Genomic DNA, 25,991 nt, shown 5'->3' on the forward strand with positions numbered 1-25,991 from the left:
AAAGCTGAAGAATTCTGAGGCCCCTTTTGAAGCATTTCCATCCACTCATGGTACGTGCAGTTACATGTGTTTGTCTCTGAGCAACAGACTAAGCAACTTTATGCTGGCAGGGTTAAATGTCTTTATTTTGACTAAAGTTATAATTGCTAGATCCCGATGCACACTTCCATTCCTGATCCCCATTATTCTTTTCTCTTTTTTTGAGAAATAAATAGTTGTTTCTTATTATCAGTGGAAGAGCTTCCAATATGGACATTTAGAATCTTTATAGAGGGTTTTTACGTCCACATGAGAGATAACTGAAATAAGTGAAAACAGATTAGGACACAGATGACACCAGGAGTATTGGGACTTGTCAGACTTAGTGAGCCGTGATGAATCGATTTCATCAGGAGTGCCTGAGTGGAAAATATAGTTTGAGGAAAGAGGTTTTGCTCATTTGGATTTTTGCCATTGTATCTTAATAACTGGCTACATTAATAAACTCCACACAGTAGTTACATTAATTTAATTTATTTGTGTGTATTTTGTGAAACTCAAATAAATTTTTCTCCTTTTGATGCCTAAACGTAACTGTAAGAAAGTGAAACTGAAAAGTAACTTTAAAGAAGGATAAAATGTAAGTAAACACTGTATTTATAGCAACAAAGTAAAAAAAAATCCCCACCAGAAGCCAAAACAATAATGGCACTACATGAGCATTTTTGGCAGTTACGTGATAGCAATACCAGCAAACAGAAAAAAATAACAATTAAAAAAAAATATACAGGCATTACACGTTTTTCCTTCAGTGGGAAATTGTGTTTGGCATGCACACTATACGGACAAAAGTCAAATCATCTTAAATTCAGCAGTTTTCAGTTGCATTACCACAGGAATAGAATAGAATAGACTAGAATAGAATAGAATTGCCCTTCATTGCCATTATACATGAACAACAAAATTATGGGTTCTTTACACCAAATGTACAGGACATCAGGCAAAAATAACGAACAGAAGAGATTTTTACATTCAAGAAGAAATATACAAACTAGAGGAACATGTACAAAACAAGAGAAAGGCACAGAGAGCAAAGTGCTTGGAAGGCCTTGGTCTGAGTATAGAGCCTGTATGTGAGTGACCTGAGTGATGAGGGTTACTCAGTCCATGGTTCAGATTGGTGAGGTGGGTGGGCAGGGATGGGATGTGGGAGGATAAATTCAAGCACCAAACATTTGTGAAAGAACAGATTGCTCCAAAGAACTCACAAAATTCTTGCATGGTACCTTAATGAGATGACAACTCTGCAACACATTGTACAATTTGTTCCCTCCTAGACATTCCATGATCAGCTGTACGTGTACGTGGCATTATTGGAGTGGAAGCATTTATCAACCACAAAATGGCAAACCACAAAGTGTTGCAGATGGGCATTAGTATTAGCATAGAAATTGTGACCACGAGCTTCATGGCGTAAATTTTCATGTCTGAGTAGCTTCTGTAGATACAATATGTAGGTGGCCTAGTACTTTTCTTCAATAACTGCTTTTTGATTTTTATTTTGTCTTTCCATTTAACTGTTAATACAGTTTTCTCATGAAATATTTAAGGCCTATGTGTCAGACACTGTGATTTTTATTGTTTTTCAACATCCTCTGAACAACTGCGTATCCACATCATCCTCCCCCTTAATCCTGCATCATAGTCTACCAGCTCATTTAGGAACAAATTGGATTTTAAAACTTTTCTACAGCAAAACTACAGCTCGTGTTATGTTTTTAATGGATTGTGGTTGTTTATTGCCCACTATTGTATTTTTAGTCCTCATATAAAGCAATCATATCCTGTCCCAGTTAAGTGTGATTGTGGTTGCATAATCAAATGAGTATAGCAGTACTGTTAAGCTGTGAGATTCAAAACTGCCAACCGTTTAGAAAAAGAACAGAAAATGCATTCTCTCTTTTAATCTCACTTCCTGTACTCACACGTTCTTTTTCATTTGCACTTTTTCTTTGATGCATTCTTTTACTTCTGTCTTCTCTATTTGTTCTTTGTCTTCCTCGCTCTCCCATCTGTTTCCATTTCTTTTTGCTGCTATCTATTATTTACTGCAGTTCAAAAAAATCACCGTGCTCTTTTTCCTCCCTTTCTAGTGCTTGCTCATGCTGCTCCTCCTCTGTGTCCTCATCTTCCATCACCTCTTCACCCACTACTTCTTCATTGTTATCTATGTGGGAGGTTAAGAATAGTGATGAAGACAGAGAGCAGAGGAGGAACATTAATGGTGTAATCCATATGTACATAACTACTTAAGAGTAACTGTGTGTGACTATATTAGAACAACAGTGTTATTATTGCAGGCAATGAATGATACGCTAAACATGAGGGTTTTTTTTTATTTTATTCAGCTGAGTGGTATATATCAAAGAGTTAAATAAAGTTATATAAACTGCTTTTGAAGAAACATTTGCCTTGCTCTCTATAACTCCTTAGTTTAAAAGGGCAGGGAACAGCTAGTGACTGAATGGACAGATGGAAGGACGAATTAGTGGATTAATCGATTTATGGATGGACATGCAGAGGGACTGCTCCGAGGGTGACTGACACCAGGACTACATCCATCGCTGCAATGAAGGCTGCCTGCTTCTCCGCCTGGGTCAGCTAAGGCCAGGTTTCGACCAGGCCAGGTCGATCCCTGCTCAAAGGAGGAAAGTCAGTAGGCCCCAGCCTGTTCCTGCACCATGAATAGGATCCTTTAAGGGCTGTTTTGCCCAAGGGTTAGGTATGGTATGGTATTTCATCTGGTAGCTCCTCATATAATAATAATAATAATGGATTGGATTGATAATAATAATAATAATAATAATAATGGATGACTTAGTCCTCTGAGTATCCTGTAAATCCACTCACACTGAGCGTCCTGTGAACCCCAAGCTGGTTAGCCATAAGCTATCTGAACCGGCCAGCCCAGAGACTTTGTTCCTGGTTTCTGCGCTGGCAGAGTGGTTTTAATATCTTGAGTCTGAGGTGATGCTGCGCCATTGTGTCCAGTGTGCCACAGCCCCAGCCCAGGGTGCCTGTGTGCCCTGCATATCCCGAGCCTCTAGTGTCTTCAGAGGGTGCCAAAGTGTTTGAGCTTGAGCCAAAGTGTCCCAAGCTGCTTGAGCCGTTAGATCTTGTTTTACCCAAGATGGCCTCCCTTTATCTTTGGTCTGCGGACTTATTTTGTTTTCACTGCCTTTGTTCCATCTCAGCCTCCAGCCAGGCCTCTACAGGCATACTGCTTTCACAGTTGGCCTTCTTGAGCTTGTGCTTGGCCACTCCTCAGCGGCTGGTTCCCTGCCCTGCTTCACCAATACCCGCACTCTACCAAGTCTCGAGAGTGAACCCATCTGCTCTGCCTTTTTCATCGCTGCCAGACTCCCACCAAGTACCAGAGATCTTCATGTCTGTTGTTGCCACCCCCCTGCCAAGCCTCCTAAGAGGCCCCTTCTCCACTGCCAATGTCAACGACAGTCACCTGCCAAGCAAATAAAGGGTACTGTCATCTCCACAAATGCCAGCTGCTTGACAAGCCTTTGGAGGCACTCCATCACCTCTTCTGGCCTTGAGTCCAACCTATGGAGGGTCTTCACTGCATTCACCAGAAGATCTTTGTTCCTTCCCTCATTGGTCTCCTCTAAGGGAATCAGAGGATCTTCAATGCACACCTCTGAAGAGGTCTGTCCCCTGTTAAGAAATCTAAGTCTGAGCCAAAAGTACTGACAGGAAACTGCATGCTTTTGCAGAGCACAGGAGGTGCAGACAGAAAGTGAAACTTAGAGTGTGTGACGTGCTGTGGAAATATATATATATAACCATGCTGGCTGCTGCTGCTTTCAGACCTGAGCTTCAATTCAATTCAATTCAATTTTATTTATATAGTGCCAAATCACAACAAAAGTCGCCTCAAGGCGCTTCATAGATACAGAGAAAAACCCAACAATCATATGACCCCCTATGAGCAAGCACTTTGGCGACAGTGGGAAGGAAAAACTCCCTTTTAACAGGAAGAAACCTCCGGCAGAACCAGGCTCAGGGAGGGGCGGGGCCATCTGCTGTGACCGGTTGGGGTGAGAGAAGGAAGACAGGATAAAAGACATGCTGTGGAAGAGAGACAGAAGTTAATAACAGATATGATTCAATGCAGAGAGGTCTATTAATACATAGTGAGTGAGAAAGGTGACTGGAAAGGAAAAACTCGATGCATCATGGGAATCCCCCGGCAGCCTACGTCTATTGCAGCATAACTAAGGGAGGATTCAGGGTCACCTGGTCCAGCCCGAACTATATGCTTTAGCAAAAAGGAAAGTTTGAAGCCTAATCTTAAAAGTAGAGATAGTGTCTGTCTCCTGAATCCAAACTGGAAGCTGGTTCCACAGAAGAGGGGCCTGAAAACTGAAGGCTCTGCCTCCCATTCTACTTTTAAATACTCTAGGAACAACAAGTAGGCCTGCAGAGCGAGAGCGAAGTGCTCTAATAGGGTGATATGGTGCTACAAGGTCATTAAGATAAGATGGGGCCTGATTATTTAAGACCTTGTATGTGAGGAGCAGGATTTTGAATTCAATTCTGGATTTAACAGGAAGCCAATGAAGGGAAGCCAAAACAGGAGAAATATGCTCTCTCTTTCTAGTCCCTGTCAGCACTCTTGCTGCAGCATTTTGGATTAGCTGAAGGCTTTTCAGTGAGTTTTTTGGACATCCTGATAATAATGAATTGCAGTCGTCCAGCCTTGAAGTAATAAATGCATGAACTAGTTTTTCAGCGTCACTCTGAGACAGGATATTTCTAACTTTAGAGATGATGCACAAATGGAAGAAAGCAGTCTTACATATTTGTTTAATATGTGCGTTGAAGGACATGTCCTGGTCAAAAATGACTCCAAGGTTCCTCACCGCGTTACTGGAGGCCAAGGTAATGCCATCCAGAGTAAGAATCTGCTTAGATACCATATTTCTAAGATTTTCAGGGCCGAGTACAATAACCTCAGTTTTATCTGAATTAAGAAGCAGAAAGTTAGCGGCCATCCAGGTCTTTATGTCTTTAAGACATTCCTGCAGTTTAACTCATTGGTGTGTGTTATCTGGCTTCATGGACAGATAGAGCTGGGTGTCATCTGCATAGCAGTGAAAATGTATGCTATGTCTTCTAATGATGCTGCCTAAGGGAAGCATGTATAATGTAAACAGAATTGGTCCTAGCACTGAACCCTGTGGAACTCCATAATTAACCTCAGTGTGTGAAGAGGACTCTCCATTTACATGTACAAATTGACTGTTTAATTGCTGCCAGTTAATTACTGTCTTATTAAATAAAAATAAATTTGCAGTATAGATGTTTGATGGCTTTTTGAGTAAAGGTTTAACTACAGCCAGCTTGAAGGCCTGTGGTACATAGCTGATTATTAGAGATAGGTTGATCATATTTAAGATCGAAGAATTAATTAATGGCAGGACTTCTTTGAGCAGTTTTGTAGGAATGGGGTCTAAAAGACACGTTGATGGCTTGGAGGAAGTAATTATTGAAGTTAACTCAGAAAGATCAATTGGAGAAAAAGAGTCTAACTTAACATCAATGGTACTAAGAGTAGCTGTAGATAATATTACATCTGTGGGATGATTATTGGTAATTTTTTCTCTAATGATAAAAATTTTATTTGTGAAGAAGTCCATGAAGTCATTACTAGTTAACGTTAAAGGGATGGTTGGCTCAACAGAGCTCTGACTGTTTGTCAGCCTGGCTACAGAGCTGAAGAGAAACCTGGGGTTGTTCTTATTTACTTCAATCAGTGATGAATAGTAAGACGTTCTGGCTTTGCGGAGGGCTTTCTTATAAAGCAGCAAACTATTTCTCCAGGCTAAATGATGATCCTCTAAATCTGTGACACGCCATTTCCTCTCCAGATTACGAGTCATCTGCTTTAGGGTACGTGTTTGAGAATTATACCACGGAGTCAGGTACTTCTGATCTGAGACCTTAGTTTTCACAGGAGCTACAGTATCCAGAGTCGTACGTAGTGAGGAGGTGAAATTATTAACAAGATAATCGACCTCTGTTGGGGTAGCGTTCAGATAGCTGCTCTGCTCTATGTTGGTACAGGGCATTGAAGATGATAACAGTGGGTGGATTATATTCTTAAACTTAGTTACAGCGCTTTCAGAAAGACATCTACTGTGATAAAGTCTACTCTCCACCGCTGTGTAATCAATTATTGTAAATGTAAATGTTATCAGGAAATGATCAGACAGGAGAGGGTTTTCAGGAAACACTGTTAAATGTTCAGTTTCTATGCCATATGTTAAAACAAGATCTAGAGTGTGATTAAAGTGGTGGGTGGGTTCTTTTACATTTTGAGAGAAACCAGTTGAGTCTAATAACAGATTAAATGCCATGTTGAGGCTGTCATTTTTAGCATCTACATAGATGTTAAAATCACCCACAATGTCTTTGTGTGCTCGGTCGCCGTTCCCGGAAATGTAAAATAAAGATCATTTTTTGAATTTTGACCACTCTGAGCCCAGTCTTTTTCGGCCGCCAAAAGAATGCAAAGAACTAAATTGAATACCCCCCTGCTCTGTGTCCAGGCCAACCTCCGAGTTCCTCCTCTAGGTTGACACCCTGAACTGTCCTACTCTGCTCAGGAGCTGGGCTGACTACCTCAGTTGTCATTTATTGTTTGTTGGCCTTTCCTGCTCCCTGTTTTTGGTCATGTTTATGGTTCTTTGTCACTGGGCCGGTGACCCTGTGTTTTATGTTATTATTAATCTTTGATTTCAACATGGTTTTTCACTGTTAGTGTTTTGGTTTCTGTTTTGTATTTCTAGCTCCCTAAGTTCTGTAGTATTTCTTGGGTTTTGTTCCTGTGCCCCTCATATTTAGTGTAGGTTCTCTCCATGTTTATTTTCTTGTTCCCCAGTCAGTCGTGTCTCATGTCACTCCTGTCCATGCGCTCCGTGTTCACTCTGTTCAGTCTCAAGTCCTCTGTGCCTGTCTCATGTTTCCTGTTTTACTTTGATAGTCCCTTTCCTGTGTTCAGTGTTTTGAGTTTTGCTTTTCCCCTGTCTGGTTACGTCTGATTAGTCCCAGCTGTGTTTCCACCTGTTACCCATCCTCTCGTTATCCTACCTGCGTATTTTAGTCCTCAGTCTTCCCCTTCCTCTGCCCTGTTATACTCTCTCATTGCTGTGTGCTACTTTCCTGGTTTAACTTGGTAAACTCCTAGTCTCCAGCTTCTTTGTTCTTCCTTCTCTGTTTCCAAGTTTAGTCTCCTAGTTTCTAGTTATTATGTTCTGTTTCCTGTATTTTGACATACATTAAAAGCTGCCTCTTTTAGTTCATCCCTCTGTGTTCTGAGTCTTGCGTTTGGGTCCAATCTCCTGCTTGCCACACAATAAACATGACATTTTTGTTAAACTTGGTCTTGGTATCCTGCATTTTGAGTCCTCATCCTACACACTCCACATTATGAGATCCTAAATCTTAGTATTCAGGGGACAAAAGAGTAACAATTCTAACAGATACATAAATTATATAGACTGATGATCTATAATATAAATCTTGTCACTGAAGGATGCAGGTACAGTTTAATGCTTTGAAGCTTCTGAAACCTATGTCATCACCAAGATAACATAGACTTCAGGAGCAAAACAGCGAGACATAGTAGTGACAGAATCCTTAAAGATATATGGAAGAAATGGCAATGAAAACAAAGTCAAGAATTGAGAATTGGAGAATAACTTCAGGTCTTCCTGACATTATCTTGTTCTCAGGTTTCATTGTTTTACCTGTTTACACACTTTCCTATTATTCCACAGAGACAGAAAAGGAAAAAGCAGGGCTGCAAGCAGAAGTTAAGAGCAAGAACCAGAAAAAACTAAATCAATGGATGTTAAGACAAGAGGACATAAAGAGAGGGATGCAGGCACACTCTGATGATCCATCATGGCTGAATGCAATCCCAGCAGTGACAGGGTTTAGAACAGGACTCCCTGGAGTCTAGACACTGGTGTTGGTGAGGATGCAGCCTGAGGTTTGGATGGAGCTCTGAGGCGATATGGAGATGGGGAGAAGGTGGGCTGCATGAATGAGAGTCTAAAAGGGAGAATGGCAGAGAGCACAGATTTAAACCAATCAAGGTGGAGGCTGATTGGCTCAAAGAAGCCAGACAGGATGATGACTGTTCTAGAGTCATGATGCCAATGTGGAGATTGACTGTGTGGGAAAGTGGTAGTGATGCAGATGAGTGAGCTTCATAGTTGAAAAATATTATTTGAAAAAATAAATGGGTAGTTTAAACAATGAGTTCTTGATCTCAGCTTGTCAGACACTGATCCTTGGTGTTTATATTTTAAGGCACTGGGAACCCTTTAAGGGTCACTTTTTAATATGCTGGGAAGTGTTCCACATCAGCATAATGCAGTTTCAGGAAGCATTACATGATGTGAAAGAGAGGCATGTTGTGCATTAAGATAGAACTTCATCTTTTTGCACACTGTCTAGAAAATTGTTTCCCAACAATAATTTTTTGGTTTTTGACTTTTGGGGCCATATTAACAAACTTTCTAAAAGTCTAAGCTCTAAGTTAGTCCCAAACTTTTTACTTTGGTGACGCTGTATGAGTCGTTCTTTTAAAAGGTGTGAATCTTTAATAAAAGTATATTTGGTGATGCTGGGTATAAAATGGGCAGTGTGTTATCAGCATTTCTCAGTCAAAAAAAAATAGTGGAAGGACAAAACAGGAAAACTAGTCAACAACTTTTTCCTTCAAGTGAGAAAATTGGATATTTGCATTTTGCAGACTTGAGATAATTCACAATCATCTTTTTAAGAAAAGATTCCTCACTGAAGCATATTTTATGTATATTCTGGTGCTTAAACAAAAAGCTCTACAAAAATTCCCCAAAGTTTAAATGATGCCAAGTTAATAAAATACTAAGATGTTTTTGGTGCCTTTCATTAAAGATGCTTTTGTTGAAGCTTACTCCTGTGTTAACACTAGACACATTAACCCTCTAAGTTTTCATCAGTGACAACCCAAACCGTAGGCCCAAACCCTAGTCCTAGGTTTTGGAGAAAAGCAAAAGCTCATCTTTTGAGAAAATGAAAATAATTTGTGTGCAAGTTGGAAGTTTTTTCTTATTATTTCAAGTTTTGACAGTTTTGTATGCAAACTAAAATCATGTATTCTGTTAGTATAAGTTTAGAGTTGGAGTCATCCTCAGTGATGACTTTGACCTCAGAGGGTTAGCATTTTGGTGAGTTTAAAGTCATGATTTTATGTGACGTAATCTATGGGAAAATATAACTTTAAGAAAATATTCTGCTGAGTCTTGTCAATCAGAAGATTAAAAAAATGTAACTGAAACACATGTTTTTCCTAAAAAGTCTTTTTGCTTGTCTCCAAAACATAAGGATTCCAGGCTAGAGTCGGGGCTGTCACCAGTGACGATTTAGACCTCAGAGGGTTAAAAAAGGCTACTTTTACTAAATTAAAAAAACTAAATTAAGTAAGTAAATTTATAACCCATATGAAGACCCATTTACACATACTAGCCTACTGTGTAAGTGGGTCTGTCTTCTCAAATGTTTTGTATGCTGGATGTAAAAAAACAATGGAGGCGGATGGAATTTTTATTTATTTATTTATTTATTTATTTATTTTCAGAATTTTAAGGAAGAAAAGTCAGAGTTTTTTCTCTCAGAATTCAGACTTTTTTTTTTCTTAGAATTTCAGAATTTTTATATTATTCTCAGAATTATCAGAAAAAAATCTGAATTCTGACAAAATAATTTCAGAAATCTGACATTCCCAGATTGGAGGAGAATTAGGTACACTGAAAAACAATGGGGGAGATCTTTTTTTCCCCAGAATTCCAGAAAATCATCGGAATTCTGAGATTAATGTCAGAAATTCTACAAAAAGGATTATGGCCACTATAAAAAAACAAAAAACAAAAATGTGGGGGGCTTGGAATCTTTTTTTTTTTATTTTTTATAAAGACTGTGGTTTCAGTCACTTTTTGGTTTGGGTTAGACCCTTCCTTCCCACATCCTATCACAATATTAAACAAATAAGGAGGTAAAATGTTTTCCCTTCTTCACTGACCACCTCCTGTGCAATAAAGATATTACTGCAGAGTATATCTGGCTGTGGTCTCAAATTTTGTATTTAGACTATCACGGGACTTCCGCTAGAGTATATCATACTAATGTCTATATTTATTTAAGTCACTTCAGCAATTTTCCGATCGACTGCAGTTTCACTCATTTGATTAAAAGAACTTGGTTGGATACTGCTGTTTCATGCTTGGATCACTTTTTCACACAGATATTGAACACAGCACACCTGAAGTACTTAATACCACCACATCAGTGATGTATGATAACATACCAAAGTGCATATCTATGTACACAAATAAATCATAAGACCCAAAACATGTTAGACATATGTGCACAAATGCAGGAACTTTCAAAGTTTGATCTCACACACTTTAGTCACCTGAAATATCATATTTCTGCAGGTACTTTGCAACTGAGAGCAAAAAAACCAGAGAAAGTTACATCTGATTTTGCATTTCCTTCAAAGCCTCTATTGGTGATCAGCCATAGTTGAACATGCCCATATCCCATGCACATAAAACAATATTATCTGTTGGTTATTTTAACCAAAGCAACAGTTTTGCTCAGGCATGTGTGCATGGAACATGTCCGGGGCCTAACATTTGCATGTTTGTGTGTTTTATGCTGTAAGGAGTGCTGCAGAAGTGACTGATGGCTCACAGTACTTTGTGCTGCTGATGATCACAGACGGCGTCATCTCAGACATGGCTCAGACTAAAGAGGCAGTTGTCAATGTGAGTATACATGGCACACTACACACAGAACATTTAATTGAATGTAGAGGCAGCACATCAGTGGGATCCACATCAACCCAAGACAGGTGATATGATGTGTAAAGTCTTGTATAATAGCATATACTGTGATGAACACAGCTGTAGACAGCTATCAAGTCTGAAAAGTGTTTGTTAGTAAGAAAGTGCCTGCTTTTTCAGAAGTCCTTTAGATTTAAAATATGGCCTGGCCTGTATTTGTATAGTGCTTTTCTAGTCCCTAAGGACCCCAAAGCACTTCACACAACCAGTCATCCACATTCACACACTGGTGATGGTAAGCTACATTGTAGCCACAGCCACCCTGACAGAAGCAAGGCTGCCGGACACTGGTGCCACCGGGCCCTCGGACCACCCTCTGACCACCACCAGTAGGCAACGGGTGAAGTGTCTTGCCCAAAGACACAACGACCGAGACTGTCCAAGCCAGGGCTCGAACCGGCAACCTTCCGATTACAAGGCAAACTCCCAACTCTTGAGCCCGGCTCAATCGTGGCTCAAATATGAACAGAAATAAAAAAAAAAAAAAATGGGGGGAAAAAGAAGAGGAGGAAAAAGTCAGAAGTTGATTACCTCATGTAGACTTACCAGTCACAGCTGTAAGCGCTGACATAAACAAAGTCAGGCTTGCCTCAAATCACACTTGGAGGAGTACATGTGGAGTACCAGAGGCCTGGGAGCTTCAGGGTTCTGCACAGTATCTTTGCTGTTCCCAGGACTGCGCTCTTCTGGACAGAGATCTCGGATGTCATTCCTGAGATATGCTGGAGCCACTTGCCCAGGTCACTGCCTTGCGTGCTCTGTTTACCACAAGCACCACTTTTGCCTTCACCCTCCATATCTTCTTGAGCTCCTCTCTCAGCCTTTGGTATTTCTTGAGTTTCTCGTTTTCCTTCTTCCTCGTTTTGCTATCATTTGGTATAGATAGATCTATTACTACACCTGTCTTCCTCTGCTTGTCCACCACTTCTCTTTCCAGTTGGTTGGACATTACTAGTTTGTCCGTCTGTATTTGGAAGTCCCATGGGATCTTATTCGGTCATTCCCAACCATCCTGGGGCACATATCCCATTATCACTTCAGGACTTCCAGGCTATGCTCGGCACTGATGTTTTTGCTGTTATGTGCTGGATTGTCTCAGAGGCATCTTTACACAGCCTGCACCTGGGGTCTTACCTGGTGTGATAGACCCCAGCCTCTATGGACCTTGTGCTCAGAGCTTGTTCCTGTGCTGCTATGATCAGTGCCTCTGTGCTGTCTTTCAATCCAACTTTGTCCAACCACTGGTAGGACTTCTAGATGTCAGCCACTTCCTCTATCTGATCACACAGTTTTTTTTTTTATTGGTATGTGTATGTGTCTAAATTATTAGGGATCAACTAGGTAGTTAGTTTAACCATTGCCATGACTAGCATGCAATGTAGAGAATCTCAAAGTTGTACTGATCAATATTAAAACGAATAATAACGGAAATATAGAATGTAAGTATTCTCTGTGTTACCCCAGGCAGACTGGCTTTTTGTGAAGTTAATGGAAGAGAACAGATGGCTGGATGGATGGAAAATATTTTGATTTACACATACTGTGGTTAACTACCAAGTGTCTGATCGACAAAATGTGTTTGTATTGGACTTAAATTAGATGCTACTGCAGAAGTAAGAGAAACAGGCAGAGACAAAGACTGGTACTAATTCCATAATGTTCTGGAAAAAAAAACCCACAACTGAAGTTCAGTCAAACTGTATCAGGTAAAGCTAGCTTTTCACTGGTATGCCATTCTGTATATTGCTGCATTACTGTGTAAAACTGTCTTTCAAGGAGTGGGGGAACTGTAATCTGTCTCGTATTCATTCTATGCTCCTTCCACAGGCAGCCTCTCTGCCAATGTCTGTCATCATAGTAGGAGTGGGCCCTGCTGAGTTTGATGGTAAGTTCTTGTGTGTGACATGGAAGAGGGGATGTGCTGAGTACTTTCACGCTGACAGATACATGTCAGAGACGTCGTTATTTGTTTCACAAATACAATCGAGCATCTGTTTCTTTGCTGTGCTCCATTATGTAGCACTGTTAAAACCAACTGTTAAAACCAACCTTGCAGGAGCAAAGAACATTCCAGCCTATATAGTTTGTATTCCAGGGCACAAACCTCATTGGTTCCTACTTACAGTATATCCTCCTGAGACCCAGTAATTCATTTTTGTGCACTGTAGTACACATTTAGTTTTTGCTTGTACCTTTCATACTCTACTTTGGCACTCCTCTAAGTCCTGATGTTTCTTAGAGAGGACAACAGTACCTTTAAAATGATATCACATGTGTGGGGGTGTGGCCTTGCCAATTGTCTTTTACCCACCTTTTCAAAATGGCTGGCATGCCCACAAGCATATTTTATGGAAGAAAGAAAGGTAAGCATGATATTTACATTTAAAATGTTTTTTAAAATCAGATTTTGATTAATTTTCAAAAATAAACATCTAGTAAATAATTTGAGGGGTCTTTAAGAATTAGGCTTATTGAGTTTCACAGAGAACATGACTAATTTATTAATGTGTACTCTAGTGCACGTCGGGACTTTGTACTTATATTTATTTCACTTTTTCCTGGTAGACAACTCTTTGACAAATGCAGAGAGAATTCTTAACAGAATCATTGAGCGAGATTCAAACATAGATTTTTCAGAAGATGAGAGTCATGTGAGCCAGATAGGAGAGGGTGAGAACCCAGGAGGAGCCACACGAAGATTATCAAGATGCAGTGGCAAATGTAATAGAGAAAGACACAGAGCCACCTGAAATCTGTCGTCCTATCTGGTCCAAACCCAACATGTAGGAGAATCTGGAATTTTTGATTTGAGTTAAAAATAAAATATGGGTAAAATGCAGAAATGTTTTCCACTAAAGTAAAAAACCAAGAGTCGCAATTATAGCTGAATCCATGACATCTGATTGTTTCTACAAGATCACGTCTTTGCTGAAAGTTGTCAATGATCTCAATGTGCCAAAATAACTCACAGTATCTGGAGTTCAAGCTCCTCTTGGCTGAGAAACCAGGGACAAACATGTGAACAAGACCTGAATAATACCAGTAATGAAGAGTTCTCTCCAAAAATCAAGAAAAGGAAGCCCCAACCAGATGAGAGTGTAACAAAATATGGTTCACTCCACTTGCCTGAAATGGTTAACAGTCCAAGGCATTTCAGTTGTAGAGTAGTTGGGTGCAACAGTAAAAGATATGTGAGATGTGGGAAGTGCCAAATGTTCCTTTGTGTCTCCAAATAAAAATCACAGTACTTCCTCAGATATCATAAATGAATTGACTTTTGTGAAATAGAAAGCCCAGTGCAATCACTTGTTCCTGAACCAATGGCTTACAGCTAATGAAGTGTCAGTGACTTCTAAGTTGACCCATGATCTACATTTTTATGATATTATTATATAAATAAGTTTTAATATCCTGCTTACAAAAAATTCAGTGGAGCATTTAATTTTCTTAAATAGCTCTTGAATTTTGTTAGTTTCACATTCGTGATCAATGAACTCCCCTTGTGCACTGTAGTGCACATGTTGTAAAATTTAAATAAAATTAGTTAAAAATAATTTTGTTTTTGTAATGTGTTTTTTACCATCCCAACACTTGATTTATCTGAAAAAAATCAAAATCAAAATACTTTTTTTCCCCTGGGTCTCAGGAGGATATGTCTGTAATATCATTCAGTTCTCCACATGGTTTAATCATTTAAAATGGAGCTGTAGTAACCCACAGAAAATGTCAGCCTCAGTACATCCAAGGAGATAAAAATGTCCCAGTGGAAAACCCAACCTATTTAAAATGAATACCAAATACAAACCGGCATGAAAAGTCAAATGGCTCCAGGACATTACAAGAAATAATTAAATTTGGGCTCTTGAGAGAAAAAAAAATTACAGACATGTGGTTCCAAACGAGATCAGAGATTTTCCTTATTTTCTCCTTTTCCTCCTGTTCCTCATGTTCTTAAATGTTTTTGGTTAATCACGGCAGAGCATTTCCTGAAGAAAATGTCCTGTGACTGCTGTAAAGCTGACTGAAGCAAATAGAAATATATATGTGTGTGTGTGTGTGTGTGTGTGTGTGTGTGTGTGTGTGTGTGTGTGTGTGTGTGTGTGTGTGTGTATTTGTTAATGTGTGTGCTTCACAGAGCAGGTTCACATTTTTTATTTTTGGTCTTGGACAAAGCCTCACAGACATCCGTCCAGAACTTTTGTATTTTGGGACAGGACCAAAACAAGGTGGCCTCTGCCAATTTACATCTTTCGCACGTTGGGTCAATCTGGGGATACATCTTTGCCAATTTCGATTTGCTGAGATGGACCCTATGCACTATTTTAAACTGCAGAAGGCAATGTCTTGCACACATGGAGGACGAGTGAATATTACTTAAAACATTGCCCCAGTCTGCTTCAGCAATACAGATTCTAAGATCCTCTTCCCAGGATCGCTTAATTGCAGACATAGAAGAAGAACCCAGGCGCAAAATCAGAACAAGTATTGATGATATGGCCTTTTTCTTAGCTGGGTTAAAACACATTATGTCATCCATTACATCATTAGGGGGTTTATTTGGGAACCCTGGGATAGAGCCTGAAAGAAAGTGTCGTATTTGTAGATACCTAAAAAAATGAGAGGGGGGTAAGTTGTATTTATTAGTCAGCTGTTCAAATGAGGCAAACGATCTTTTAAAGATCTCAGCCCTCGCCTCTGCTAGCCCTGAAATGTGGCATCACACACTGAAGGGGAAAAAACATAGTTGGAAGCTACTGGGCTGCCTAAGCACATCTTCAGAAGATTAAAATGTTTTCTAAACTGAAAGCAAATCTGGATAATATTATTAACTACAGGATTCTCAATTGTCAGGCTTTTGGGTAACGGGATAGATGCACCTACGACAGACGATAGCAAGAAAGAACCAGAAGAGAGCTTCTCCATTTCTACCCATACGGGTCCGCTGCAATCGTGCTGATAGTGCAGCCAGTAGGTCAGACAGCGTAAATTGGAGGCCCAGTAATAATAACAGAAATTCGGTAGAGCCAGACCTCCGTCTTGCTTTGACTTTTGCAGATGTGTTTTATGCAAACGTGGTTTCTTATTGTTCCAAAGGTATGACTCCCAACTAACGAGAGAGGAAGCGGCGACCATTTTGACAAGTCTTGTTGCATACTGAGGTGTAACTTAGTAAAAATTTCTTTAAAGAGATCACTGAAGTTTTTCGTCACAGTTATGCCTAGATAGACAAAACTGTGTGTTGCAGTCTTGAAGGGAACAGTAATGTTCGCTAATGTGGAAAGAGGCATATTTAGAGGCAGTAATTCACTCTTGTGTAGATTCAATTTATAGCCTGACACAAGCTCAAATGTATCAAAAAGTTCAAGAATGTAGGGAATTGTTACCTCAGCCTTGGACACAAACAGCAGGAGATCATCGGCATAGAGAGATAATTTATGCTCAGTTCCATATCGCGAAATGCCTTGAATAGCATGATTACTTCTTATAGCTATTGCCAACGGCTCAATAGCTAATACGAAAAGGAGGGGGCTGAGGGGGCAACTTCCAAACCCAAATCTTTGCAAGGCCTCAAATAGATATTCCCATTCTACTCTATCGAAAGCCTTCTCCGCATCCATGGAGAGAAGGCATTCGGAAGCAGCTTGGCTGGGGGTGTACATTATATTAAGTAGTCGACGAATACTAAAAAAAAGGAGTGCCTGTTTTTAATACAACCAGTCTGATCTGAAGAGATTATTTTGGGTAAAACTTTTTCCAATCGGTTGGCCAAAACCTTCGCTAGTATTTTATAGTCTGAATTCAGGAGTGAAATCGGCCTGTAGGATCCACATTCCAAAGGGTTCTTATCTTTTTTGGGAAGTAATGTTATACAGGCTTGATTTAGGCTATCAGGCAAAACACCTTTGGCAAGAGAGTCAGTATATAACGTAGCTAACACAGGGGCTAGTTTTCCAGCAAAGGCGGCATAAAACTCGTTCGGTAAGCCATCAGGGCCTGGTGATCGGCGAGACTGTAATGATTTTATTGCCGCTATGATCTCCTGCTGCTGCAGAGGTGCATCCAGGGTGGAAACCTCGTCTGAGGACAATGTTGGAATCTTTAGGTCTCTAAAAAAATCAGAGAGGAGGTTAGAATCATTGGTATTATCGGAGCTACACAACTTATAATAATAATGCTGAAAAGCATCATTTATCCCCTGTTGATCTGTAACAGTTCCACCATCTCGGGTTGCGACCCCATTAATAGTTTGCCTGGCTCTTGCACATTTCAACTGTCTTGCTAGAATCTCTCCCGCCTTATCTCCGTACTCATAGGTATCACTGCGGTTCTTTAACAATAAATATTCTATAGAATGTGAGGCGAGCACATCATATTCTGCACCCAGTTTCAAACGTTCTTTATATAAATTTGGTGAGGGGTTCTGAGAATTCCTATTATCCAAGTCTGATATTTGCTTTTCCAAATCCTTTAGTTTAGAAGTAGAAGTGCATTTCTTATTGGCTGTAAATGATATAACCTGGCCGCGAAGATAAGCCTTAAGAGCCTCCCAGACCGACGAGATGGAAATATCTGAGTTAAATTAAATTCCAAAAAGTAGGTAATTTGATCTGAAATAAACTCTATAAAGTTTTCATCACTTAACAAAAGAGAGTTTAGGAGACTCCATACCGGGTATATGCAGTGTCAATATTAAGGGCGCATGGTCAGATATTACAATAGGCTGATAATCACATGACTTAACAAGAGAGGTAAAAAAATAGTCAATTCTACTGTAGGTTTGATGAGCATTTGAAAAAAAGGAATATTGTCTGACTTGTGGGTGTAAAAAAACGCCAAATGTCCAAGATGCCGTAGGTTGAAAAAAAGGACTGTAAATAAGAAGCTGACTTTGCTGTCGAGTATCCAGTTCTTACAGATGATCTATCCATCCCAGGGTCCAAGCACAAATTAAAGTCACCACCCATAATAAGTAAATGGGTATTCAAACATGGCAGGAGGCCGAGGACACGTGAAAAAAATTGGGGTCATCACAGTTTGGGGCATATATATTTACTAATGTAACATTAATATTAAAAATTAATCTGGTCACTATAACGTATCGTCCGTTTGAATCAGCCAGAGTCGAAGAGGGGGTAAAAGGAACCCTTTTATTAAAACCAATATATTGACCAATATCGCTACACCTCTTCCCTTCGCTGTAAAATGTGAGTGGAAGAGCTGCCCCACCCAACTACATTTTAAACGAGTATTATCTGACATTTTAAGATGGGTTTCTTGAATAAAGGCTATATCAGCACCCATATTTTTCAAGTGAGTGAGAACCTTCTTTCTTTTAATAGGATGGTTCAGGCCTTTAACATTCCAGGTCACTAAGTCAATAGAGGTAACCATTGAAAATATATCAAAAATTTTAGCTGGTTGCTCAGACAAGAAACATAAAGCACTTGGTTCTTAACTTGGACAGTCAAACACAGAAACCCTCCCAGAAACCCCCCGAACCCCCAGGTGACACTAGCTGTCAGAACAAACAGCACACCTACCCAATCTAACTGAAAAACTTCCATAACTATCCTACCTAAAGCTCCTTAAGCCCACATAGTATAAAGGTTGGAATAAGACCCGCCAGGTGTAAACTGGTGAAGTCCACAATTCAAAATATGTGCAAATAATTGCACTGTCACGCCAAAAAAATAATAAAGAAAAAGAAATGAAGTTAAATGTCTGAAAATCAACATAGGAATCATGACAATGCCATAACAGTCGTCCGAAGTAGTCCCATGTTCCACGTGCCTCAAAACAGTTCAGTCTTCCATGGAGTTTTGCACAAACCTTTCGGCCTCAGCCACAGAGCCAAATGTGAGGCATACACCATCTGTTTTAACAATGCGTAGTCGCACCGGGTATAGCAGTGATGGTTTCTGGCTCACCACCTCAGGGCTGTAGTCTTCATAGACCCGGAATGGTTTATACATATACTTCGGGTCGTTCCTCCTCCTAGCCTCTCGTATTAGCAGCTCCTTGTTTTGGTAGCGGTGAAAACAGACAATGACGGGTCTGCCTCCAGGGGCCAGTTTGGGGGCTGAAATACGGTGTGCATGATCCAGTTGGGGGGGAGAGGGGAAAATGTCTCTCCCAAAAACGTCTTGCAACAACTGAGAGAAAAACTTAGAGGGATGTGGACCCTCAATCCCTTCCTCCAGGCCAATAAGGCGAGCATTGCAGCGTCTGTTTCTCGACTCAGTGTCCGATAGCTTAGCCTTCAGCTTTTCATTAGCGACCCGTAGTGTCTCACAGGTATCCTCCACTTTAGCAAGGCGGTGGTCGAGCGTTTCGGCGCTTTCCTCCAAAGATTCTAGGCGCTCACCATGGTTGTCCGATGCCTTCTGCAGTCCGTCCAGCTTTTTATTCACGTCATCAAAAAAGCTGACTTTTAGCTCCGCCAGTAAAGCCAAACAGTGCTCCGCTAGCAGTGCTGTTATGTCGGCTTTGCTAACATTCGCAGGAACGCTAGCAGCCACGCATTCGGTTGTTTTGCCATTCGACTTCATAGGTTTAGGCGACATGACAGGGCATCAAATGTTCCGACGGCTTCACCAAATCACCAAGATATTTGCCTCAAAAGATAAGTTAGGTGGGCTCGTTCAAATAACTAAAAGTTGCGGGAGCTAAGGGAAAGTGTGACTACCCCATGCTCGTCAAAACCGGAAGTCTAAAATATATCCAATACCTCTGTTAATTATATTCAATATTACTGGTCATAAAGCTTTAGTATCATGTTGACGTAAAGACAGTGGGATATAATCACAAGCCAATGCCACTAAGGTTGGTGTTGATGTTAACTCTACACCCAATGTTTCTGTTCCTGACATTGCCACTATGTAGTTTAACTTACGTCTTGATATTTTCACATTTCAAAAAATAAATAACTAAATAGTTTCAGGAGCTGCAGCTGCAGATGATGTGAGGCAGAGACCCAAATGCCGATGACGCAGGAGAACAGTTAACAAAAGGCGAGCCATTCAGTAAGGCTGAAACAAAACAAGGAAAGCCAAAAGAACCAGAGGACTTAAACTGGGAAACACTTTATTCATTTAAAAAAACTAAATAAATACAATTTTTAAAAAGCAATAAAACCTGAGCAACAACTAAGAAACTGGAAGATAAGCTGAGACACCAACAAGGGACAAGGGGAGACGGAGATAATATATACACTACGGGTGATTAGGGAAGTGGAAAGACATGGGAACACAGCAGGAACAAATTAGGCATAACAAGAAAGGGGAAGCAAAACTGAACACAATGCACATGAGATGAGGCCTGACAAAATAAAACAGGAAGTTGCAGGAGCACCGAGACTCACCGAGCTTGACACCAAGACGGGGAGACAGAGAGGATGAAACAGAGAGTCGTCTCCAAAAAATGCACCGTGTACTAGCAGACACTGACGTGATGGCAATCACCACAGCAGCTCCATCAGATGCTTAAGGATGTTGCTATAAAACTTCATTGATGGCATAGTTTCTTTGTGAAGCAGTTCATGATATAGAACTCCACGAATACTTTAAATATTTCTGAATGCCTCGTCTGAAAATTGCTCAAATGTAGCTAGAAAGCCAGCTTTCATTGCCAGAAATGATTGCTGTTTGTTATCTGTGAAACCGCACAATGTTCCAATCTATTCATGTGGAGATGGCTGAGAAGATTACCTTGATTGGGATATCAGCTAAACGTAGATCTGGTTTTTGGTGGGCCAGAACTTTTACAACAAAGTTTGTCAAAGTTTCTCTTCTAGGCTACATATCCCCATTGTACTCACAACTACTTTAATTTTCCATTTTCTGTTTAATAAGATTCTAATCAGCCATCAAAATGTGCTCATTTTCTACTGATTGTATGAGTGGCATTATGTTAAATGTTTGCAGTTCTCCAAATCCCAGGTTGGTATCAGACCTCTCCATCTGACTGCCAACACACAGAGCAGTTCCTTTTTTCAAACATTTCTGCAAATGCACAATTAACTAGCAAGCGGGAACAGCAAGCCTTTAATTAAATTACTGAGGGTTTTTTCTTCTTTCACTGAATGTTCAAGAAACAATTTGTTCCCACTTGGGTTTTGTTTTTATCACTTCTGTTAATCCTGATAATATTGTGCTTGTAATTAAGAGATTGATTAAATCTTTGTACAAATGAATCAGAATCAACAGACTTGATGGCCGAGTGCCAATAAATAAATCATATGTTTATCTACTTTGGAGCATGTTTTTAAAGCTAATCCTTATTTCTTTTTAAAGAGCCTTAAGGCAACTGTGTGTGATTTGCTGCTATATAAATAAAATAAATAAATGAATAAAACTGAATTGAATTGAATCAAAAGGTTTTTGGTGACAAATTTCTGTTGTTATGACATCATTGATCAAATTGTTATTATATTTACTCTTCTGACACTGTCACTGCGTCTGCCAGGACTTGTGCAATCAGTAGAAAATTACTGCATTTCTCAAAAATTATTAAGCATTTAACACATCAGAAAATGGAAAACACCAGAATCAGGCTTGGTGCATTGTTTTGGCATTAGACTCTGTACTTGAGTAGATAACGAATCCATGTGCTCCTCCTCTGTGACATCCTAGAAATATACTTAACATAATATTACGTTAATGGCGAAAGAGGCCTGTCCTCTTATGCTCACCACCTGACCTATAAAGTGTCAGTGTCTTTTTAACACGCGATTTAAATTATGTTCTTTGGTGAGGGAAGGGAACGGCAAAAATAATTTAAGCTGAACAAACACTGAGCCCTCATAGGGACCTATTAATCTGTGCTGAGCGTTTGGGTCAAGGGTGAATACTTGTGTGTGACATAAGAAGCATAATTAAAGCAAAAATCAGACAGCGAGAGCAGCAGTCTGCAATTTAACTGAATTCTGTGGCAAAAAAGTTTATTTCACTTGACAGAAAAAAACCCACAAGAGACTCGAGGAAATTAAAGAGATCTTCACTGCTGTGTTTGAATCATCTTTAATAATCCTGTGGCACTTCTTCTGTCAGTGGCATTCTGGGCTCAACAAAACAGTCTGCAGGTTCTGTCACTCAGCACGCAGAGCTTCATGGTGTGCACTTGATTTATCCTCTGTGATGCTTGAAAAGCTTCAAAAGCAGGCACACGCTCAGAAAAGAGGATAAATCAAATACTCCGCTTGTAATTTTTGTGCTACAAAAATGTATTCAGCTGCAATTCTACTCAGGTCTGCTCCCTGGTTGAGTAAAGCCTCCACACATCACTCATCCCCAGTCAGACTGGAGCCTTTCAGGGGCGTCTTGTGGGAATGAGCCTTTTGAAATCAAAATTTATAATAAACCATTCTGTTCTGGAAAGGTATCATCCTTTCCTTGCATCCTTTCTTCTCTCTGTTCCCTCCAGCTCATCTGGCTTCCCACGCTGCTAAAAATAACATCTCACACTTATTTTAAGGATCTGGGCCACATATGTGTTTTATAATAGGTTTCAAACAAAATTGTTTGAGCATGGCAGAAGATCAAAATGCATTTTACTGACTTCTTCACAATTGATTTCTTCACAAGAATTTAATATTTTGAACTATAAAGATACTATTAAGATTTATTATTGTGTCAGTTACATTAAAAAACATCTTAACAGAAACATTTTGACATCAAATATATTTTGCATGACGTCCAACCTGCATTGTCAACTTCTTGATCTGCAGTGGTAGCCGTAATGAAACATGAAGGGTAGAAAACTAACCAGAAAAAGCAGTAAGAAGATTAAAAAAAGATCAAAGTCCACAGTGCAGGAAGAGGATATGTAAAGTACAGTTCTTTTGTAGAAAGTTCATAAGAGAGCAGGCGAGCTGGACTCCCCACTGGAAACAGCTGCAGCCAAAGATCCATCAGATTGTGAAGAAACCCAAAACAGCTGGTCTACAAATGCAAGTGTCAAAGTGTCACAATCCAGAGATAGTAGAGAACGGAGTTACTAGTGCAAGCTGCAAACCTCTTATCAGGAAAAAAAATCTAAGGCATTTGACAAAGCCAGCCTATATCTCCTCCATTTTCACCAAGTATCTTGAGCAAAGGATTTGACAGCTGATAAATTAAAAGTTTTTCAGACCTGTTTTTGCACAATAAACTAAAATAATATTAAACAACAAAAGGGCTTGTTTAATAGAATGAATAGATGTGATGAAAGATTGTTTGTCTGTTTGTCACATTTATCACATCATCTTTAATCATAATAACCAATCACCCGTTCACTCATGGTGTGAATGGGTGAATGAGGCAGTTGTGTAAAGCGCTTTGAGTGCTCAGAGTAGAAAAGCACTTTATAAGAACCAGTCCATTTACCACAAGGTCCCTGTGTTGATTGGTGCGGGTTCAATTCCAGCATCTGAGTTGCAAAGCAGGTGGGATGGTGGTGGCTAACTATACTAGCAGCCATTAAAAATGCAACAATATAGTATTTTCACAAATTTACCTACCCAGGATGTCCCAAAGGTGCTCGATGGGATTCCTATCAGCTGGTCTAACACTGTTAATGTTCAGACGCTTTGTTTTGCCGTATTTATTTGTATGTACTTGCTGCATTTTTAATGCCTCTTTGTATAGCTAATGCACTTCAACAAAAGACATAAAAAGCATTTTTTTAAAAGAAAAACAACAAAGCCACAGGGATGCCAGAGGAGGTGGTGACGGAGTAGTCCCCCGTTACTGCTGGAGTAGACACAGAGCATGAGATGATCACTGCCTACTCATAACACTACTATTCAGACGGATCATGAGAAATAGCCACAATGGTCCCTATCATATTTCATGACATTGACATTACTGTGAGCAGAGTAACAGTGGAGCATCTCACACACACAGTCTTGTGTTACTCAGGGCCGCAGCAGGCTTTCTATCAGCCTGTGTGTCTCAGTGGGCTCCTCCCCTCCCTGGGATCACCCAACACAGCTGAACCCTCACTACCACTTTTCAACACCTTCTAGCTGAATATATTTCTGTCTCCTTCTCTCTCGCGTCTCTGTTCATCCCGTCCCTTTGCTTCTTCTGCTCCCGGCCACCATCTGCCATCTCTGTGTGACATGTGGAGCCCCACCAGCCTGCCCTCAACATCCGTCACTCAGCATCCTTGTTCCTCTCCTTTATCTTCTCTTTTTCTTTGCTTCATATCTTGTCCTTTCTATTTTTCATTTCCCTATATTTATTTCCTTTTTTGTTGTTTCCTTGACATTTTCTTCCTGCATTTGACCATTTTAACCTTTCCTTTTTCTTTTTTTTACTTTCTTCTCTTTACTTTATTATATTTGTTTTCCTCTTCTTTTTCGTTTGCTTCCTTTAATTTTTTCAGATGTTATCTTTTATTCACATGACTTTCCATTCTTTATTTTAATCTAATTTATTTTCTCTTTTTTCCTTTCCTTCCCTCTGCTTTAAATTCAGACATGAAAAACCTCTCTTGGGATTACTGCAGATTGTTTGTCACTTGCTCATCTCATTCAGCTTGTTGATGACAAACTATAAATAGAGTGATGCGGGGCTCAGGCGGCCCTCCGCTTTTATATATTAACTTCGCATGGCCTATATAAGCTCTAATGAGGTTGGTTTACACAGTTTCTTCTTGTTGCTTCCCCCACTTTGAGAGCATCAGGGAGCAGATGTGGTGCAGAAAGACCAAACTGGCTTTGCTCTCGTATATTTGTCAGTCCCTGAGGACAACTGAATGACTTGTCAGTAGCCAGATCTGCGCTTGTGTTCTCACTGGTGTTAGTTTATATCAGTTTGGGTTGAAGGTTTGGGATTTGGAAAAAATACAAAAAGATTTAGGAAGAATCAGGAGCTGTTATAGTCATATTTGTCATCTTTATTCACGAGATAAAAGTGTAAATAAACCTAATGAAGTTCTTTCACACCCAAACTTTATATTTACACACTAGAATCCAGTCATATAGGCAGGGAAACAAAAAACAACACAAAACTGTCTGGCACATTGTTTAGATAACAAGTCCAAAGGAAAACAAAAAGTACTCCAAGTGAACTTTTTCTCTTTTTCCTGTGAGATGTAATTAATGTTGTTTACTCTGGAAGTGAGTCAACTTCTTTCTACTAACTATGAATTTGTTTGAGTGTAATTAACAGCACATATCCTGAGTATACAGGATATTTTTTATTAATTTCATTTGGTAGGGCACTGATCTGGATGCTTCTGTTGTTACAATATAGCCTTCTGTGACATTAAAGAGGTCACCTGATTCTATTAGCACAGCACTGTTGTATGTCATTGTTGTAAGGTAAAACTTTGTCACTGCAGACTGTGTGGAGGTTGTGGTGGTTGTGATGTGGACCCAAACTGCTTTTGGGTCCACAACGCAAAGACTGAACGTAACAAAAAGCGAGCCTTTATTAGGACTGATTCAAGACATAAACCAAACGAGAAAATAAACTAGGCAAGAGCTGATCATAAAACCTAAACTGGGAAAACTAAGACATGGAAATATTTGGATAACTTGAAGACATGGAAACACAAAGGACGGTTAACAGACAGCCTGAAAAAGAACCAATTACAACTCACACCATAAATCTTAAGAGGAAACACACGGGGAACACAGCTGAGGCGGATAAACATAATGACACAGGACGAAGCTAAACTGAACACACTGAACACAGGACGCAACACTGTCAAAGTAAAACAGGAAACACTAAGACGGAGACAAGAATACGCGGCTTGACACGAGGCTGGGAGGAAGGAATGCACAAGGGTGAGACAAAGGGAGGAGACACAAAGAGTGAAATACAGAAAAATTAAAATGAGACAGGAAAGGAGAGGCGAGGGGACAGGACAGGCTGGAAAAAACATACACAAAGCACATGACAGAGAGGGAAGAGATGGAATAAAAAACAAGGAGGGAAACATGTAAACAGAAAAAGGAGACGAGGCACATCGACAACAGAAATAGAAGCAAAACCACGACTAAACTCAGTGCTAAATAACAGAAAACTACAACACTTTAACCTCTGGATGTAA

General features: G+C 39.9%; 1 protein-coding gene across 4 annotated transcripts in view; it reads left to right on the forward strand.

The window, feature by feature from the left end:
* LOC120715793 (copine-9-like) overlaps positions 1-25,991 on the forward strand; it is a 207,682-nt gene that overhangs the window by 172,518 nt on the left and 9,173 nt on the right. For all 4 annotated transcript variants that reach the window (XM_040002952.1, XM_040002953.1, XM_040002954.1 and 1 more), the window contains 2 exons: positions 10,772-10,874; positions 12,780-12,837. In XM_040002952.1, coding sequence (XP_039858886.1) covers positions 10,772-10,874; positions 12,780-12,837 — 161 coding nt within the window. The remainder of the gene's footprint in view (positions 1-10,771; positions 10,875-12,779; positions 12,838-25,991) is intronic.

This window comes from Simochromis diagramma, unplaced genomic scaffold, assembly GCF_900408965.1.
Source record: "Simochromis diagramma unplaced genomic scaffold, fSimDia1.1 OVJJ01000646.1, whole genome shotgun sequence".
Lineage (NCBI taxonomy): Eukaryota > Metazoa > Chordata > Actinopteri > Cichliformes > Cichlidae > Simochromis > Simochromis diagramma.